This window comes from Eleutherodactylus coqui, chromosome 11 (assembly GCF_035609145.1).
Source record: "Eleutherodactylus coqui strain aEleCoq1 chromosome 11, aEleCoq1.hap1, whole genome shotgun sequence".
Classification (NCBI taxonomy): Eukaryota; Metazoa; Chordata; class Amphibia; order Anura; family Eleutherodactylidae; genus Eleutherodactylus; species Eleutherodactylus coqui.
The window spans coordinates 4,701,885-4,723,580 of NC_089847.1; the positions used below are offsets into that span (position 1 = coordinate 4,701,885).

Below are 21,696 nucleotides of genomic sequence, written 5' to 3' on the forward strand. Positions count from 1 at the left end.
ACGCGGCCACATATGGAAGACGCGGCCACATATGGAAGACCCGGTCACATATGGAAGACGTGAGGAGACGCGGCCACATATGGAAGACCCGGCCACATATGGAAGACGTGAGAAGACCCGGCCACATATGGAAGACGTGAGAAGACGCGGCCACATATGGAAGACCCGGCCACATATGGAAGACGTGAGAAGACCCGGCCACATATGGAAGACCCAGCCACATATGGAAGACGCGGCCACATATGGAAGACATGAGAAGACGCAGCCACATATGGAAGACATGAGAAGACGCAGCCACATATGGAAGACGTGAGGAGATGCGGCCACATATCGAAGACCCGGCCACATATGAAAGTCATGAACACGTATGGAAGACGCGTCCAATGTCACACATGGACGGTATAGGAGATGCAGCTACGGGCGGTGCAGGGGTAGCAGTCAGTTTCAGCCTCTGGAGCCTGTAAGAGGACCCCAGTATTATGTGATGGGTGGTCTCTCTTGCATTGAGGTCCCGCAGCTTCATGTTCTCCTCTGCAGAAGAGACGGTCAGACATGAGGTGTTACCCGTCCCGCCGTCTGATGGGAGGGGCTTGTGGGGCGCGCCGAGACGGGCGGAGAAAATGTAACAATCAAACTACGCAGAAAACAAATTGCACGTTTTGCCGCACACTGCATTTGCGCATAAACTCGACCACTTTTTAACATTTTCGCACTTTTGGCACACGCAGCCATCTCAAGAACAGAGACCAGCTGGTCCGGCGGTGAGCAGTGGCCAGGAGTTACGGAAATCGTGCGCTTACAGCCCCGTCAGCCGTTTCTATAAGACTGCCGGGAGATACAGAAAGAACTACCCCCATCGTAGTGGTGATACCGCTGTGGACTGGCATATAACACATCAGTCCTCGTGGGCACCCCGCCGGGACTGCGCCAGAAGAAAGAACATTCAAGGCAAAAGGTATGTTCTGTCAGGATTCTCCCGCCTCGGGCGCTGCAGGAAAGGTCGGCCTCACATTCGGGTTACAGCTGTGACAGAAGTCCGCGGCATGCTATCCCATTGCTTTCTGCCAAGACCCGCAGTATGATTATCGGAGAAGGGCTTGAAATATAAGCCCTTCCCTGATAATCATCAATAAGTGGTAAAACATTTTTTTTCTAAATTACTCACCTCTTCGCCACGTCCTCCGGCTGGCTCCCTGACACTGCTGTCCAGCACTTTCAGCAGAAGGGGATTTAAAAATCCTCACCTCCTAAAAGGGCTGTGCTGATTGGCTGAGGGCTCAGCCAATTACAGATAGTCTTTAGCAATTCATTCATGAATAGCACTATCTCAGCTATTCATGAATGAATAGCTATGGGAAATGTGTCATTGGCTGAACGCTCAACCAATAGCTAAGCACTAGCTGCTATTGGCTGAGCACTCAGCCAATCAGCACAGCTCTTTTAGGAGGCGAGAATTTTTAAATCCCCGCCTGCTGAAAGTGCTGGACAGCAGTTCCGGGGAGCCAGCCGGAGGACGCGGCGAAGAGGTGAGTAATTTTTTTTTTTTTACCACTTATTGATGATTATTGGGGAATGGCTTATATTTCAAGCCCTTTCCCGATAATCATACTGCGGGGCTTGGCAGAAAGCAATGGGATAGCATGCCGCGGACTTCTGCCACAGCTGTGGCAGACGTCCGTGACATTCTCGCTATGTTTTCAATGGGGCTAGCGCTGCTGCCGCTGGCCCCATTGAAAACACTGGCGACATGCTGGTTGTATTTCGGCGTCTTTCTTGCGCTGCGGGGCGAGAGTTTTCACGTGCTCTCGCAGCGCAAGAAAGAAAATATCGCCAGTGGGTGTCCACCCTTATAACGATTACGGGGCTGTAGTCCCCTCACCAGCCAGGCCAGACACCTACTGCAGACTGATGAGGGGGAATCACCCCGAAGCAGCTGTCTGTGCATGGATCGTGGCTTGGCTTAGAATTCGCAGTCAATGTTATAAGACTTGTCTATAGACTTGCAGGAATGCTGCCCTGCAGTAGGTGGCGCTGTAGAGGTAATGTTCCATGTTCCCTATTTGCATATTTCCCAGAGGAGCCTTCCTGGCCATAAGTCTCCTCACTCACCTTCTAGGTGCTTAAGGAGACACACCTCCGTTTTTGTGTTCTGGAGAATCAGCGCTGTGGTTTCTCCGCATCAGAATGAAGCGCGGCGGTCGGGGCGACTTCCATGGATGAGGGCAGCGATTCCTGCGTCTTCATTTCTGAGTCCATCACCCCCTGCGCTCCGTGCAATAACATGAGCATCGATCCAATTCCCAGAATCAATATGTGCAGGCGCCGTCAGCGGACGACTATTCAGCCAATCACAGGAATTACCTCTAATTAAATGGCGCAATTTATTTTAATGTAGGAATGGATTTCTTTGTCCTTCGCGGTTTTCCAGCTGATTTGTACTTAACAAACAATTACTGAAAAAGCGACAAACAATTAAGGGTCAGTCAACAAACGATGCGCCGCAGCTGCACAGCAGTGCTGCAGGAACAGCTTGTTATACACTGTGTCAGTCTTCACTGCGGCTCTGACATTCTATTCATGAAGCTCAGGCTGAGCAGAGCTGTATGTCCCTCTCTGAGGTTATAGGCGTGACTTTTGGCTCCGGACATAATAGACGTATAATCTGCTTTGTGATCCGATCTGACAACCGGAGAGATTCAACTCATTGTGATAATTCACAGCCCAATTTGTCCCATTCTCCGCGTCTCGTCTTCTGCGTTCAGGCGAGATAATCAGACGTGATGTCCGCACTGGGGTGGTCAGTGCTGGACCCTGCGATCCCCAATAATAGGGATGTGAGCAGCGATAACAAGCGGGGGAGGGGTTCAGGTCATCGCTTGTTCTTCGCTGTTGGTGGCGCTCATGTGAATATGATCGTGGCTCAGGTCGCCGGATAATAACTCAGCACAGCGAGGGGCCAGATAGCCGTCAGGCCATTATTTCTTGGGGTTCGTCTGAGGACAGGGGCGCATGCTGTTTTCCAATTTATATGGCTGGTAAAAAATAACGACGGCCTGGGTGGCAACCTGCCGCCCCCCTGAGGTCCTGCAGACCACCGACTGAGGCACAGGCTCGCGCTGACTGCAGTCTATATTGTGCAGGTGATACAATGTATCGCTCCGTTATCAGCTATTTCAGGCTTCCCCTATGACTGAGGCCAATCGCCGGCTCCGCTGTGGGGTTAGTGACCCTGGGGTGTACAGTCTGAGCTCCGTCATCCCGTCACTCTATCCCAGTGACTTATGATCTGCAGCACATGAAGGGTTAATTATCGCCGCAGTCTTTGCTGTTCTGACATAAGTCGCTGTGACCCCGGGCCGCGGCTGCAGCTGCTGCGGATCATCTCTTCTCACCGGCTCATTGTTCATTTCCATCTAATCCCAGCAGTGATTTCCTGGCTGTGATGGAGATCTGCGCAGTAATCCTGCGGCCGCGCATTATATCCGATCGCTCCGAGATTGGGATACTCAGTAAGAGCGCAATCTGCGGAACGTTTACCCCAGTCGCGTAACGTCGGTCTGACGCTCTCTGTGATGTCAGCAGTATCCGGGCTGAGAAATATTTGTGGCTTTCATTTTAATTACAAGTCCCCTGCGGAACAAGATATTGTTACACAATAACATTCTGCTGCCTGCAGCCACCACCAGGGGGAGCTCGCCGCATACATATATATACATCCACCCACCACTAGAGGGAGCTCACTGCATACATATACATCCACCACCACTAGGGGAGCTCACTGCATATATATACATCCACACACCACTAGAGGGAGCTCACTGCATACATATACATCCATCACCACTAGAGGGAGCTCACTGCATACATATAACATCCACACACCACTAGAGGGAGCTCACTGCATACATATACATCCACCACCACTAGGGGAGCTAACCACATACAGATATATACAGCCACCACTAGAGAAATCTCCGTGTATACAGATACAAACATCCACCACTAAGGCTGCCCTCACATATGAACACAGCAAAGCGCGGCAATTTAAATTGCCGCACTTTGCCACATTTTACTTTCATTTTCGTCCACAGCATTGATGAGGTGCACTAAATGCCCAAAAATAGAACAACCTCCACTCGAGAATCACGGCTAAACTCTAAAAAAAAAGGCTGTGTGAGGGAGGCCTTAGTGAGCTCCCTGTATACAGATATATACAACCACCACTAGGGGGAGCTCACTGAAGACAGATGTATACAGCCACTTCTAGGGGGAGCTCACTACATACAGATATATACAACCACCACTAGGGGGAGCTCACTGAAGACAGATATATACAGCCACCACTAGAGGGAGCTCACTACATACAGATATATACAGCCACCACTAGAGGGAGCTCACTGTAACCAGATATACGCTACTCACTAGAGGGAGTTCACTGCATCCAGAGCTCACTGTATAGCGATATATACAACCACCACTAGGGGGAGCTCACTGTATAGAGTTATATACAACCACCACTAGGGGGAGCTCACTGTATACAGATATATACAGCCACTCTAGAGGGAGCTCACTGTATACAGATATATGCAGAGACCACTAGGGGGAGCTCACTGTATACAGATATATACAGCCACCACTAGTGAGAGCTCACTACATACAGATATATACAGCCACCACTAGAGGGAGCTCACTACATACAGATATATACTACTCACTAGAGGGAGTTCACTGCATCCAGAGCTCACTGTATAGAGATATATACAACCACCACTAGGGGGAGCTCACTGTATAGAGATATATACAACCACCACTAGGGGGAGCTCACTGTATAGAGATATATACAGCCACCACTAGAGGGAGTTCACTGAAGACAGATATATGCAGAGACCACTAGGGGGAACTCACTGTATAGAGATATATACCACCACCACCAGGGGGAGCTCACTGTATAGAGATATATACAGCCACCACTCGGGGGAGCTCACTGTATAGATATATACAGCCGCCACTAGAAGGAGCTCCCTGTATACAGCTATATACAGCCACCACTAGGAGGACTTCCCTGTATACAGCTACATACAGCCACCACTCGGGGGAGCACACTATATATACCCTGTTCCCTGAAAATAAAAAAAACACTGAAAATAAGACATAGCATGATTTTCCAGAATTTTTGAGGATGCAAAATGATTTTTCAGGCTTTTTGAGGATGCTTGAAATATAAGCCCTACTCCAAAATTAAGCCCTGCTAACAGTTAATTTAAAAAGTCAATTTAAATAGTGTCCAGGCAGCTTTACATGTAAAAAAGTTAAACCTTTTTGAACAAAAATTAATATAAGACACTGTCTTATTTTCGGGGAAACACGGTAGATATATACAGCCACCACTCGGGGGAGCTCACTGTGTACAGATATATACAACCACCACTAAAGGGAATTCAACGAAGACAGATATATACAGCCACCACTAGTGGGAGTTTATTGCATATAGATATATGCAGGCTCCAATGTCTTGAAACTGGTGTAAAACCCGGCATGCGGAGGAGGGGGGGTAAAGATGGAAGCAGGTAACACCCCTACCGGGGGTGGGGGGGGGGGACCACAGATTACTGTAACCTGAACCTGGAGATCTTAGAAATAATCCTCCGAGGACATTAGAGACGTAACAAGATGGAAAAAGGAGGCTTCGGGCTGAGGGGGGGGGGGGGGGGCATCGATGCACATGGAGCACGCCGGTCTTCATCGCACTTCTTGCCCTTCATTGATCGTTCTCATATCCGCACCTTCCATCTTTTTCCTTCCATTACATTTGGCCCAAATATTCGGTGCACTGATCCCATAAATCAGGAGCACAAGAGCTGACAATTTAATTGGTTTGTACAAAAGTATTAACAGAGGAGAGTTGAAGATCTGGACACCTCCGAAGGGGGTCACCCGAAAGGAGCCCTGTCATTCCCTGTGGATTCTGAGGTGATTAACACCCCGAAATACGAGAGGAACCAGGTGAGGGCGGAACAAAGAGGGACCAGAGAAGGGTTGAACAAAGAGGGATAAGGTGAGGGCGGAACAAAGAGGGACCAGAGAAGGGTTGAACAAAGAGGGACCAGGTGAGGGGGGAACAAAGAGGGACCAGGTGAGATTAGAACAAAGAGGAACCAGAGGAGGCCAGAACAGAGGGACCAGGTGAGGGCAGAACAAAGAGGTACCAGGTGAAAGCGAAACAAAGAGGGACCAGGTGAGGGCGGGACAAAGAGGGACCAGGTGAGGGCGAAACAAAGAGGGACCAGGTGAGGGCGGAACAAAGAAGGATCAGGTGAGGGCGGAACAAAGAGGGACCAGGTGAGGGCGGAACAAAGAGGGACCAGGTGAGGGCGGAACAAAGAGGGACCAGGTGAGGGCGGAACAAAGAGGGACCAGGTGAGGGCGGAACAAAAAGGGACCAGATGAGGGACCAGGTGTGAGTAGGATGAGAGGGATCAGGTAAGGATGTAAAATGCAGGGTGGTGGATGGTGTTAGGTGCGGCGCTGACAAGATGGAGGTAGGGGCGGCACATTTTTGTTTAACATTGATAGAGGTGGGGTTTTCATGCCATTGCAGGGCAGGTGATGCTTAAATGTTGCTGAACAGATAATGCCGTTTCATTAGAGCATTACGCCGCTACCATCGCCCAACACTGCAGCCTAGCGGCTCCGCCATATGAAGAGACCTCCCACCCACATCTGTCCACTGGCTGCTGATGGGCCCCTTACAATATGACTAGCTGCATCTCCTGCGCTCTCTGATGGCGCACACAAAAAACTTATATAGCAATATGGCCACCGGAAGGCTCGCGTGAGGGGGCGGGGTTCACACCTGTGATGGTAGATTTGGGCAAATGTTTGCCCGTGCAAATAAATGTTTCAATGAATTAATAAATATTCCCAATTGCCTTTGCATTAACCCCCCTTACAAAGACAGGACGAGGGGCACCAGGTGAGGATGGAACAGAGAGGGACCAGGTGTGGCAAGATGAAAAGACCAGGTGTGGACAGAGTGAGAGGGACCAGGTGGGTCTGTGACAAAAGAGACCAGGTGCATGGTGAGATGAAAAGGACTAGGTGTGGCAAGATGAGAGGGACCAGGTGGGGGCGGAACAGAGAGGGACCAGGTGTGGCAAGATGAAAAGGACCAGGTGTGGACAGAGTGAGAGGGACCAGGTGGGTCTGGGACAAAAGAGACCAGGTGCAGGGTGAGATGAGTGGGACCAGGTGTCAGTGCAGCTTGAAGCTCCTGGGCCCCAATGCAAAATCTATCACAGGACCCCCAAACATCACCTGTCATTTCCAGCAGGCTCCAAGACCAGGTGTGACTGCTACCTGTGCACCTCTCAGGTGATGCACCCTGAATGCCCACCTGGAGCAGCCGCCCTGAGCTCTGCGCCCCTCCAGTACAGCACATGGAATATGAGAGCGCAGGAGAGAGGGAGGAGGTGACAGCGGGAGGAGGAGGAGAGGAGACGACAGATGAGCTCCACAAATTCCCTCTATTCTGCTGGCAGCAGTCAGTGAGGAGATGGGATGGAGAGAGCGGAGCTGCCAGGAGGACGAGGAGGACCGAGACCACTGCACACACCTGGTGAGAACTTTACTGCAAGCGTCTTGTGATCAGTGCATCATCCACTACTACTAGTGCTCCATTCATCATCCCCATCATTCACTACTACCTGAATCGTTACCCCATCATCCACTACTACTAGCACTTCATTCATCATCCCCATCATCCACTACTACTAGCTCTTCATTCATCATCCCCATCATCCACTACTACCTAAATCGTTAACCCATCATCCACTAATAAAAACCCAACTCATCACCCATTACTACTTGAGTCACAAAACCCAGCATTCACTACTAGTACCTTATTCATCACCCCCCACCATCTACTCAATCACCCAGCAGTATGCATGATAGAAATAATCACATTACATGATGGGAAAGTAGTGCAATGTGCTTCTCTGGGACAGTATCACACACGATAGGCTTAGATACAGAGGTTCAGCAGACAGTATCACACATGATAGGCTTAGATACAGAGGCTCAGCAGACAGTATCACACATGATAGGCTTAGATACAGAGGCTCCGCAGACAGTATCACACATGATAGGCTTAGATACAGAGGCTCAGCAGACAGTATCACACATGATAGGCTTAGATACAGAGGCTCAGCAGACAGTATCACACATGATAGGCTTAGATACAGAGGCTCCGCAGACAGTATCACACATGATAGGCTTAGATACAGAGGCTCCGCAGACAGTATCACACATGATAGGCTTAGATACAGAGGCTCCGCAGACAGTATCACACATGATAGGCTTAGATACAGAGGCTCCGCAGACAGTATCACACATGATAGGCTTAGATACAGAGGCTCAGCAGACAGTATCACACATGATAGGCTTAGATACAGAGGCTCAGTAGACAGTATCACACATGATAGGCTTAGATACAGAGGCTCAGCAGACAGTATCACACATGATAGGCTTAGATACAGAGGCTCAGCAGACAGTATCACACACACATGATGTGATTAGATACACAGTTCAGCAGACAGTATCACACATGATAGGCTCAGATACACTAGCAGAGTTGCCCTTCTTCCATATGCCTTGGCTCTGTACGTTGCTGGTACTTGTAGTGATCGTCTTCCTCTCCCGCAGTTCTCCCGTGTGAAGTGTCAGCTCTGCGTCAGAGATGCCGATAATCTCGGGAAGCAGCGAGCACGACTACAGCACCCTCAGCTACACGTCCAGCAGCACCCTCAACCACTTCTTCCCTGCGGCCGTAGAGTCACAGACACTTAAGGGGGTGAAGTACCAGCGGGCGCAGAGAGTCTACGACCCCGACGATTTGTACACGTCCGACTTCAAGCAAGAGATCGTCATTAATGTGGGAGGCATCCGCTACCTCATGCCTTGGAGTACGCTGGACGAGTTCCCGATGACCAGGCTGGGCAAGCTGAGGTTCTGCAGCAGCTACGACGAGATCATCCAGATCTGTGATGACTTTGATGAAGACACCAATGAGTTCTTTTTCGACAGGAACCCGTGTGCCTTCAGCATGATCGTCAGCTTCTTGGCGGCGGGGAAGCTGCGGCTGCTGCGGGAGATGTGCGCCCTGTCCTTCCAGGATGAGCTGATGTACTGGGGCATCGAGGAGTCCAACCTGGAGCGCTGCTGTCTGCGGAAGCTCTTCCAGAAGCTGGAGGATCTGGCCGACATCAAGAAGGAAGAGGAGGCGCAGAGAACCCGGGAGACCATCTGTGTGCTGGAGGACCACTCCAGGATGGGCCACTTCATGAGCAAGCTGCACGACATGGTGGAGAACCCGCAGTCCGGCCTCCCCGGGAAGGTCTTCGCCTGTCTGTCCATCTTATTCGTGGCCACCACCGCCATCAACCTGTGTGTCAGCACCATGCCGGACCTCCGCGCCGAGGAAGACCGGGTGAGTCTACGAGGCGCCACTAGACCGGTAAATCAACCGCTAGGCGCCACTGGGAGGTTGGAGCCAGTAGAGACTCGGCAGTGTATATAGAGCAGATACTGCACAGTATATATCGTCATGGTAACTGCAATATGATGTATGTCAAAAATATCAAACTTTACAGGAGAGACAAAAAACATTCCATTTGGCCCCCATCATCTTGATGTGTCCCATAGAGGGAATCTGACGGCTTCTCATTGGTCTGCTGACATAGGACATATTGCAGTTGGTGTAGTGCACTAGTTTGGCCACCAGGTTTTGGTTTTGCAATAAACCAAAATTTGATTTTTTTTTTACATACGACCTATTGCAGTTACCACAACGATATATGTATATAGGGGGGAGCCGTACAGGGATCGTGTGCTCACATGGAGGACAACTGTCAAATCACACGCCGTGCAAAGCCACAACCACAAAACCGCACCCTTCTTAACTCAGCTAGGATTTTGTGGCGAGGAAGGTGGTAACCCTAATTGTAGCGCATGAACGGACAAAGCCGAGGCTCCACCCAGATGAGATTCCTGCAAGGAGCAGTAATCTTGTGGTCCTCGTGCGGCCCTCCTTCTGTTGTATCGGGGAGTAGTGATGTCAGCGGTCCTCCTTCTGTTGTATTGTGGAGTGGTGATGTCAGTGGGTTCCCTTCTGTTGTATTAAGGAGTAGTGATGTCAGCGGTCCTCCTTCTGTTGTATTGTGGAGTGGTGATGTCAGTGGGTTCCCTTCTGTTGTATTAAGGAGTAGTGATGTCAGCGGTCCTGCTTCTGTTGTATCAGGTAGTAGTAATGTCAGCGGTCCTCCTTCTGTTGTATCAGGTAGTAGTGATGTCAGCGACCCTCCTTCTTTTATATCGGGGAGTAGTCATGTCAGCGGTCCTCCTTCTGTTGTATCAGATGAGTAGTGATGTCAGCGGTCCTCCTTCTGTTGTATAAAGGTGAGTAGTGATGTCAGCGGTCCTGCTTCTGTTGTATCAGGTAGTAGTGATGTCAGCGGTCCTGCTTCTGTTGTATCAGGTAGTAGTGATGTCAGCGGTCCTGCTTCTGTTGTATCAGGTAGTAGTGATGTCAGCAGCCCTCCTTCTGTTATATCTGATGAGTAGTGATATTAGCGCTCCTACTTCTGTTGTATCAGATGGATAGTGATGTTAGCGGTCCTCCTTCTGTTATGTTTGATGACTAGTGATGTCAGCAGTACCCCTTTTGTTGTATCAGATGACTAGTGATGTCAGCAGTCCTCCTTTTCTTATATCGGTTTGTAGTGATGTCAGCGGCCTTCCTTCTATTATAACGGGGAGGAGTGATGTCAGCAGACCCCCTTCTGTTGTATTGGGGAGTAGTCATGTCAGCAGACCCCCTTCTGTTGTATTGGGGAGTAGTCATGTCAGCAGCCCTCCTTTTGTTGTATGGGACAGTAGTGATGTCAGCAGCCCTCCTTCTGTTGTATCGAGGAGTAGTGATGTCAGCGGTCATTCTTCTGTTGTATTTGGGACTAGTGATGTCAGTGACCCTCCTTCTGTTGTATCGGGTTATAGTGACATCACCGGCCCTTCTTCTGATGTATCAGAGAGTACTGACATCAGCGACCCTCCTCCTGCTGTATCGGAGAGTAGTGACATTAGCAGCCCTCCTGTTGTATCAGTGTGTAGTGATGTGAGTGTCCCTCCTTCTGTATTATCTGATGAGTAGTGATGTCGGCCGACCTCCTTCTGTTATATCGGGGATGAGTGATGTCAGCAACCCTCCATTTGTTGTATTGGGGAGTAGTGATGTCAGTGGCTTTCCTTCTGTTGTATCTGATGAGTAGTGATGTCAGCGGCCCTCCTTCTCTTGTATCGAGGAATAGTGATGTCAGCGGTCATTCTTCTGTTGTATTTGGGACTAGTGATGTCAGTGACCCTCCTTCTGTTGTATCGGGTTATAGTGACTTCACCGGCCCTTCTTCTGTTGTATCAGAGAGTAGTGACATCAGCGACCCTCCTCCTGCTGTATCGGAGAGTAGTGACATCAGCGACCCTTCTCCTGCTGTATCGGAGAGTAGTGACATTAGCAGCCCTCCTGTTGTATCAGTGTGTAGTGATGTGAGTGTCCCTCCTTCTGTATTATCTGATGAGTAGTGATGTCGGCCGATCTCCTTCTGTTATATCGGGGAATAGTGATATCAGCAGCCCTCCATCTGTTGTATCGGAGAGAAGTGATGTCAGCGGTCCTCCTTCTGTTGTATTTGATGAGTAGTGGTGGCAGCGGCCCTCCTTCTGTAATATCAGGTATAGTGATATCAGTGACCGTCCTTCTGTTGTATTGGAGAGTAGTGATGTTAGCAACACTCCTTCTGTTGTATCAGATGAGTAGTGATGTCAGCGGTCCTCATTCTTTTGTATCAGATGACTAGTGATGTCAGCGGCCCTCCTTCTGTTATATTAGGGAGTAGTGATGTCAGCGATCCTCCTTCTGTAAAATCAGGTATAGTGATATCAGTGACCGTCCTTCTGTTGTATTGGGAAGTAGTGATGTTAGCAGCACTCCTTCTGTTGTATCAGATGACTAGTGATGTCAGCGGTCCTCCTTCTTTTGTATCAGATTACCAGTGATGTCAGAGGTCCTCCTTCTGTTATCAGATGGGTAGTGATGTCAGAGGTTCTCCTTCTGTTATATCAGATGAGTAGTGATGTCTGCAGCCCTTCTTCTCTTGTATCTGATGAATAGTGATGTCAGTGGGTTTTCTTTCTTTTATGTTTGATGAGTAGTGATGTCAGCAGTCCTCCTTCTCTTGTATCAGATGAGTAGTGATGTCTGCAGCCCTTCTTCTCTTGTATCAGATGAGTAGTGATGTCAGCAGCCCTCCTTCTCTTGTATCAGATGAGTAGTGATGTCTGCAGCCCTTCTTCTCTTGTATCAGATGAGTAGTGATGTCAGCAGCCCTCCTTCTCTTGTATCAGATGAGTAGTGATGTCAGCAGCCCTCCTTCTCTTGTATCAGATGAGTAGTGATGTCAGCAGCCCTCCTTCTCTTGTATCAGATGAGTAGTGATGTCTGCAGTCTCTCTGTGTTATAGCTGATGAGTAGTGATGTCAGCAGTCTTTCTTCTGTTGTATCAGATGAGCAGTGATTTCAGCGGTCCTCCTTCTGTTGTATCAGATGGGTAGTGATGTCAGCGGTCCTCCTTCTGTTGTATCAGATGACTAGTGATGTCAGCAGCCCTACTTTTATTATATTAGATGGGTAGTGATGTCAGCAGTCCTCCTTCTGTTATATCTGATGAGTAGTGATGTCAGCAGTCCTCCTCCTCTTGTATCAGATGAGTAGTGATGTCAGCGGTCCTACTTCTCTTGTATCTGATTAATAGTGATGTCAGCAGTCCTCCTCCTCTTGTATCAGATGAGTAGTGATGTCAGCGGTCCTACTTCTCTTGTATCTGATTAATAGTGATGTCAGTGGGTTTTCTTTCTTTTATGTTTGAGTAGTGATGTCAGAGGTCCTCCTTCTCTTGTATCAGATGACTAGTGATGTCAGTAGGCTCTCTGTGTTATAGCTGATGAGTAGTAATGTCAGCAGTCTTCCTTATGTTGTATCAGATGAGTAGTGATGTCAGCGGTCCTCCTTCTGTTGTATCAGATGAGTAGTGATGTCAGCGGTCCTCCTTCTATTGTATCAGGTGAGTAGTGGTGTCAGCGGTCCTCCTTCTGTTGTATAAGGTGAGTAGTGATGTCAGCGGTCCTCCTTCTGTTGTATCAGATGAGTAGTGATGTCAGCGGTCCTCCTTCTGTTGTATCAGATGAGTAGTGATGTCAGCGGTCCTCCTTCTGTTGTATCAGATGAGTAGTGATGTCAGTAGGCTCTCTGTGTTATAGCTGATGAGTAGTAATGTCAGCAGTCTTCCTTATGTTGTATCAGATGAGTAGTGATGTCAGCGGTCCTCCTTCTGTTGTATCAGATGAGTAGTGATGTCAGCGGTCCTCCTTCTCTTGTATCAGATGACTAGTGATGTCAGTAGGCTCTCTGTGTTATAGCTGATGAGTAGTAATGTCAGCAGTCTTCCTTATGTTGTATCAGATGAGTAGTGATGTCAGCGGTCCTCCTTCTGTTGTATCAGATGAGTAGTGATGTCAGCGGTCCTCCTTCTGTTGTATCAGATGACTTGTGATGTCAGTAGGCTCTTTGTATTATAGCTGATGAGTAGTAATGTCAGCGGTCCTCCTTCTATTGTATCAGGTGAGTAGTGATGTCAGCGGTCCTCCTTCTATTGTATCAGGTGAGTAGTGGTGTCAGCGGTCCTCCTTCTGTTGTATCAGATGAGTAGTGATGTCAGCGGTCCTCCTTCTGTTGTATCAGATGACTAGTGATGTCAGCGGCCCTCCTTCTGTTATATTAGGGAGTAGTGATGTCAGCGATCCTCCTTCTGTAAAATCAGGTATAGTGATATCAGTGACCGTCCTTCTGTTGTATTGGGAAGTAGTGATGTTAGCAGCACTCCTTCTGTTGTATCAGATGACTAGTGATGTCAGCGGTCCTCCTTCTTTTGTATCAGATTACCAGTGATGTCAGAGGTCCTCCTTCTGTTATCAGATGGGTAGTGATGTCAGAGGTTCTCCTTCTGTTATATCAGATGAGTAGTGATGTCTGCAGCCCTTCTTCTCTTGTATCTGATGAATAGTGATGTCAGTGGGTTTTCTTTCTTTTATGTTTGATGAGTAGTGATGTCAGCAGTCCTCCTTCTCTTGTATCAGATGAGTAGTGATGTCTGCAGCCCTTCTTCTCTTGTATCAGATGAGTAGTGATGTCAGCAGCCCTCCTTCTCTTGTATCAGATGAGTAGTGATGTCTGCAGCCCTTCTTCTCTTGTATCAGATGAGTAGTGATGTCAGCAGCCCTCCTTCTCTTGTATCAGATGAGTAGTGATGTCTGCAGTCTCTCTGTGTTATAGCTGATGAGTAGTGATGTCAGCAGTCTTTCTTCTGTTGTATCAGATGAGCAGTGATTTCAGCGGTCCTCCTTCTGTTGTATCAGATGGGTAGTGATGTCAGCGGTCCTCCTTCTGTTGTATCAGATGACTAGTGATGTCAGCAGCCCTACTTTTATTATATTAGATGGGTAGTGATGTCAGCAGTCCTCCTTCTGTTATATCTGATGAGTAGTGATGTCAGCAGTCCTCCTCCTCTTGTATCAGATGAGTAGTGATGTCAGCGGTCCTACTTCTCTTGTATCTGATTAATAGTGATGTCAGCAGTCCTCCTCCTCTTGTATCAGATGAGTAGTGATGTCAGCGGTCCTACTTCTCTTGTATCTGATTAATAGTGATGTCAGTGGGTTTTCTTTCTTTTATGTTTGAGTAGTGATGTCAGAGGTCCTCCTTCTCTTGTATCAGATGACTAGTGATGTCAGTAGGCTCTCTGTGTTATAGCTGATGAGTAGTAATGTCAGCAGTCTTCCTTATGTTGTATCAGATGAGTAGTGATGTCAGCGGTCCTCCTTCTGTTGTATCAGATAAGTAGTGATGTCAGCGGTCCTCCTTCTATTGTATCAGGTGAGTAGTGGTGTCAGCGGTCCTCCTTCTGTTGTATAAGGTGAGTAGTGATGTCAGCGGTCCTCCTTCTGTTGTATCAGATGAGTAGTGATGTCAGCGGTCCTCCTTCTGTTGTATCAGATGAGTAGTGATGTCAGCGGTCCTCCTTCTGTTGTATCAGATGAGTAGTGATGTCAGTAGGCTCTCTGTGTTATAGCTGATGAGTAGTAATGTCAGCAGTCTTCCTTATGTTGTATCAGATGAGTAGTGATGTCAGCGGTCCTCCTTCTGTTGTATCAGATGAGTAGTGATGTCAGCGGTCCTCCTTCTCTTGTATCAGATGACTAGTGATGTCAGTAGGCTCTCTGTGTTATAGCTGATGAGTAGTAATGTCAGCAGTCTTCCTTATGTTGTATCAGATGAGTAGTGATGTCAGCGGTCCTCCTTCTGTTGTATCAGATGAGTAGTGATGTCAGCGGTCCTCCTTCTGTTGTATCAGATGACTTGTGATGTCAGTAGGCTCTTTGTATTATAGCTGATGAGTAGTAATGTCAGCGGTCCTCCTTCTATTGTATCAGGTGAGTAGTGATGTCAGCGGTCCTCCTTCTATTGTATCAGGTGAGTAGTGGTGTCAGCGGTCCTCCTTCTGTTGTATCAGATGAGTAGTGATGTCAGCGGTCCTCCTTCTGTTGTATCAGGTGAGTAGTGATGTCAGCGGTCCTCCTTCTGTTGTATCGGGGAGTAGTGATGTCAGCGGTCCTCCTTCTGTTGTATAAGGTGAGTAGTGATGTCAGCGGTCCTCCTTCTGTTGTATAAGGTGAGTAGTGATGTCAGCGGTCCTCCTTCTGTTGTATCAGATGAGTAGTGATGTCAGCGGTCCTCCTTCTATTGTATCAGGTGAGTAGTGATGTCAGCGGTACTCCTTCTGTTGTATAAGGTGAGGAGTGATGTCAGCGGTCCTCCTTCTGTTGTATAAGGTGAGGAGTGATGTCAGCGGTCCTCCTTCTGTTGTATAAGGTGAGTAGTGATGTCAGCGGTCCTCCTTCTATTGTATAAGGTGAGTAGTGATGTCAGCGGTCCTCCTTCTGTTGTATCGGGGAGTAGTGATGTCAGCGGCTCTTGATGAGTCTGAAGAGTGAGAATATAGTATCAAACAGTAGGAATCAGGAGACGCTCAGATACACAACATTCTGCTCTCGTTACGGGCGAACGGGATATTATAGAAGATAAAACGACCACTAGGAGGCAGCATCTCATCACCCCGGCTGCGCAGAATGTAAACTACAGGTGCTAATATGTACCACACTGGGCCACTGTATCTAATCCTATCATGTGTGATACTGTCTGCTGAGCAGGATGTATCTAATCCTCTCATGTGTGATACATCTGAGGGCTGCTGGGTTGGTCAGCGTCTCTTGTGCCTCGTACAGATCTGGACCCCTCGCAGAATACCAACGATATCCCGTGCGGTGCGGCTCCCCGGCGCGTTATGGGGCTTGATGAGGAACAAATGGGCATCAAGGCCGAGTCGGCGTCTAAAGATAGAAAGAACATTTCCTTCGTCTGCCGTCCGATGATTCATTGATGAGGCTGAAGTTCTTCGCCGTCCGGAATGAGCCGCGCGGGAACATTGTAATGTGTAATAGAAAAGGGTCAACGTAACCGCGGGTAATGCAGAACCCAGCAGCGCAGAGGATGTCAGGAGAGCAGGGAGCGGATGTGATCTGACCCCCCCAGAATGATGTGTGACCCCTCAAATAAGGCCTGACCCCCCACAGCACGATGTGTGACTCCTCATATAATGCTGGACCCCCCAGCACGATGTGTGACCCCTCATATAATGCTGGACCCCCCAGCACGATGTGTGACCCCTCATATAATGCCTGACCCCCCCCCCCAGCACGATGTGTGACCCCTCATATAATGCCTGACCCCCCCCCCAGCACGATGTGTGACCCCTCATATAATGCCTGACCCCCCCCCCAGCACGATGTGTGACCCCTCATATAATGCCTGACCCCCCCCCCAGCACGATGTGTGACCCCTCATATAATGCCTGACCCCCCCCCCCCAGCACGATGTGTGACCCCTCATATAATGCCTGACCCCCCCCCCAGCACGATGTGTGACCCCTCATATAATGCCTGACCCCCCCCCCCAGCACGATGTGTGACCCCTCATATAATGCCTGACCCCCCCCAGCACGATGTGTGACCCCTCATATAATGCCTGACCCCCCCCCAGCACGATGTGTGACCCCTCATATAATGCCTGACCCCCGCCCCCAGCACGATGTGTGACCCCTCATATAATGCTGGACCCCCCCCCCCCAGCATGATGTGTGACCCCTCATATAACGCCGGACCCCCCCCCCCCAGCACGATGTGTGACCCCTCATATAATGCCTGACCCCCCCCCCCCAGCACGATGTGTGACCCCTCATATAATGCCTGACCCTCCAGCACGATGTGTGACCCCCTTAGTGTGATGTGACCCCCAGCTGATGTGACATTATTACCGCCCTCAGCTGGCAGATCGTGTTCCCCGCGGTTGTATCCTCTTCTGGTCGGTGTCTCGCATTGTATTCCCTCATGTTATAATCAATCAGCTGATTACTTTGCATTCGCCGTCTCCACTTTCTGCAGTTTCTTGCCGCTCGTCTTCTGTCAACCTTCTTCCTGAATATTTCATGCTTTGCTAGAATCATCCAGACGGCCGCGGCCCTCGCCATCTGAACGCGGATTGTACGCTGTAGATGACATGACGTTCCTGAGAATGATCATCTCCATCTCGAGGAACTACAAGTCTCATCATGCCCACTAACTGAATGAGTTACAGGGCTGTTCTGGAACTTGTAGTCCTACAGCAGACGGTAACCGTGCCGCTCATTATACCCAGAAATTACGTTTACATGTTATAGCGCCATTAACCTATTGGTGACGCCTTTTTACAGCGCCGCGTCCGAATCCCAGTACAAATGTGGCATGCCGGGTCTAATGGGAGCGGAGCTGCTGCTCTATAGCCCAGGATCAGAGCCGGCTCCAGTGCTGGCCGTTTAACTCCTTATACGCCATGGTCCATGTTGACTGCAGCATCTAAGTGGTGACGCTCTGATCCGCATCCGGTCTCGTTCACACGGACAGATTTGCGCTCCGTATTACGCACATAATACGGACGGCATAAAATCCAGTGATTTCTCTTGGGGGATTCAGGTGTGTATTCCCCTATATTGGTCCGTATTACATACTGCAGTGGGCCATTAGGGGGCGTTCACACGGTGCGTTCAATACGCGTACCATGAATCTGTAACGGGATGCAGGGCCCGGCCTGATGGAGCGTTATCTCCCAATATGCATTGAAAATTTGCATCGTGCAAAAAAAAAAGTCGTGACTTCTGTTCTCGCGTGTTTTTGCCATAAAAGTCAATGGGACTTTAAAATATGCGCCAAACGCAAAGACCGCGCCTAAAACCCCGGAGTGTTTTGTGTGGTTTACTTAGGAGGTTTGTTTCGCCCCATGAACTCCGTCGTGTGAACGGGCCCTTAAATACTATGGTGTCACGTAAAAGCGCGATATACGCATGCTCACTGCATATTTACGTATGAACGCAGGAGAAGCCAGGAGGACCTGCTTGTATTTTTTTTTTTCGCATGTAAAAAATACAGTGAATATGCGCAAAAATGAAGCAAGAACAAAACGCGCAGTAAATACGTAGTGGTGCACGAAAACGCAGCGTACTTCACCCATCAAACCGCATCCGACCGTGTGAATGAGCGCTGAGCGTGTAACCGCCCCTCTGGTTATTACAGACAGTTCATTCCACATGACGTTTACGATGCGCGGAGATCTGCGGCGCTGCGGCTCACGGATCATATTGACAGAATAAAACACGCTGGCGGTTGACATTGGCGCACATTCCGGCACGAGATGTGGAATATTCCAGCCAGTCAGGAGCGGGAACGACTCTCAGGGGACACAAGACTTTGGCTCCTGCAGGTGAAGCATCTTCCTCTCAGTCTTATGGGCCACGACCGGAGCGGCTGCGCCATTTATAAACTGGAGCGAGGAGATTGTGTTCTCCCTTGTATGCAGATGTCAGCAAGGAATCCGCAGGCGCTGATACTGATCGCAGCAGATCGGGTTCCTGGGACAAAGAAGCTGCAATGACACCTTGAGTCACCTTACAGATGATCTTAAAGATTAATGCTGCGTAACTGTGCCGATACTCCAGTCACATCCAGAGCTGCAGTCACCGTTCTGCTAGCTATAGCCTCTACTCCAGTCACATCCAGAGCTGCAGTCACCGTTCTGCTAGAAGACTGGCTCATCCAGAAAACCCGATTTCCAGCACTGCAGCCGCTGTTGTTAAGTTACTGTGACACATGAAATAAGTTATCGTTAGCTACATCTGTATCCATAGAACTCGTACCTCACTGCCCAGGTCTTCACAATACACATGCACCACGCCATACATATACCCCGCTGTGCGGCTTTCCGCCCTCCCCCTGTATGGGCGCTGTCCGCACTTCGCCTGCGTCGCCGCTGTCCGCCCTACGCCTGCGTCGCCGCTGTCCGCCCTACGCCTGCGTCGCCGCTGTCCGCCCTACGCCTGCGTCGCCGCTGTCCGCCCTACGCCTGCGTCGCCGCTGTCCGCCCTTCGCCTGCGTCGCCGCTGTCCGCCCTTCGCCTGCGTCGCCGCTGTCCGCACTTCGCCTGCGTCGCCGCTGTCCGCACTTCGCCTGCGTCGCCGCTGTCCGCACTTCGCCTGCATCGCCGCTGTCCGCACTTCGCCTGCGTCGCCGCTGTCTGCCCTACACCTGTATCCAGGGGCGTAACTAAAGGCTCAGGGGCCCTGATGCAAAACGTGAGCTGGGGCCCCCCCTCTATCTGTATCTGTACCCGTACCCATACCTAAACCATGCTGCTAAGAGACATAACTTGAAGCTTCTGGGCCCCAATGCAAAACCTGTAACAGGGCCCCCAACTATAATGCTTTATTCATAGTACTGGGCTCCCTATATAGAGAAGAGAGGCCTTATGGGCCCCCTAAGGCTCCTGGGCCCGGGTGCAACCGCATCCCCTGCACCCTCTATAGTTATGCCCCTGCCTGTATCGCTGCTGTCTGCACTAAGCCTGCGTCGCCGCTGTCCGCCCTTCGCCTGCGTCGCCGCTGTCCGCCCTACGCCTGCGTCGCCGCTGTCCGCCCTACGCCTGCGTCGCCGCTGTCCGCCCTACGCCTGCGTCGCCTGCGTCGCCGCTGTCCGCCCTACGCCTGCGTCGCCGCTGTCCGCCCTACGCCTGCGTCGCCGCTGTCCGCCCTACGCCTGCGTCGCCGCTGTCCGCCCTACGCCTGCGTCGCCGCTGTCCGCCCTTCGCCTGCGTCGCCGCTGTCCGCCCTTCGCCTGCGTCGCCGCTGTCCGCCCTTCGCCTGCGTCGCCGCTGTCCGCCCTTCGCCTGCGTCGCCGCTGTCCGCCCTTCGCCTGCGTCGCCGCTGTCCGCCCTTCGCCTGCGTCGCCGCTGTCCGCCCTACGCCTGCATCGCCGCACACCGATAGAATTTGTCACAGTCTCTTGTGCCGCCTCCAAGTTCTCATGAAGACATTTCATCTCCGTGTGACGGCCGGTGATAAATGGCGCCCGTCTCCTGTACATTCAGCACATCCAAAAATAACCGCAGCGTGTGGACCGCGATCCGTCTTCTCTGCTCAGACATCACTGACACCAACTCATCTGCAGCAGAGCGACTGCAGCCCTCATCATCCTCGCTCGACTCATCATCCTCATCACCGTTGTCCTAACACTCCTCCTTACCATCATCCTCCAGATCCTCGTCATCACGCTCATCATCTTCATCATCCTCACCATCTTTATAGTTACCCGAGTAGTCATACTCCTTATCCTCACCCTCCTCTGCCTATTTTTATCCATCACTTGTTGCAGCCACTAGGGGCGCTGTGCCATCCCATGTGCCGCTATAGCCGGTTACAATAGGATACATATATAATACTAATCTTTATTTGTATAGCGCCAACATATCCCGCAGCGCTTACATAGACGGGGGATACAGAAAGACAAAAGTACAAACATTACAGAACCGCGGTTACATAGTAATCAGCTGATGGAAACAATAGGGGTGAGGGTCCTGCTCCAACGAGCTTACATACTACAAGTAATGGGGGGGATACAGAAGGTAAAGGGGCTGGAGATGTGCACGGTATGGTGGGGTGGAGATGTGCACGGTATGGTGGGGTGGAGATGTGCACGGTATGGCGGGGTGGAGATGTGCACGGTATGGCGGGGTGGAGATGTGCACGGTATGGCGGGGTGGAGATGTGCACGGTATGGCGGGGTGGAGATGTGCACGGTATGGCGGGGTGGAGATGTGCACGGTATGGCGGGGTGGAGATGTGCACGGTATGGCGGGGTGGAGATGTGCACGGTATGGCGGGGTGGAGATGTGCACGGTATGGCGGGGTGGAGATGTGCACGGTATGGCGGGGTGGAGATGTGCACGGTATGGCGGGGTGGAGATGTGCACGGTATGGCGGGGTGGAGATGTGCACGGTATGGCGGGGTGGAGATGTGCACGGTATGGCGGGGTGGAGATGTGCACGGTATGGCGGGGTGGAGATGTGCACGGTATGGCGGGGTGGAGATGTGCACGGCATGGGGAGGTGGAGA

General features: G+C 50.4%; 1 protein-coding gene across 3 annotated transcripts in view; it reads left to right on the plus strand.

Annotated features, from left to right (window-relative positions):
• Positions 1-21,696, plus strand: part of KCNG4 (potassium voltage-gated channel modifier subfamily G member 4) — a 70,008-nt gene that overhangs the window by 46,180 nt on the left and 2,132 nt on the right. For 2 of the 3 annotated variants that reach the window (XM_066583059.1, XM_066583060.1), the window contains exon 2: positions 8,701-9,484. In XM_066583059.1, the coding sequence (XP_066439156.1) occupies positions 8,735-9,484 (750 nt within the window). In that variant the 5' untranslated portion in view covers positions 8,701-8,734. Of the gene's footprint in view, positions 1-7,131; positions 7,616-8,700; positions 9,485-21,696 lie in introns of those variants that run through there. The other variant, XM_066583058.1, reaches the window with a different exon arrangement.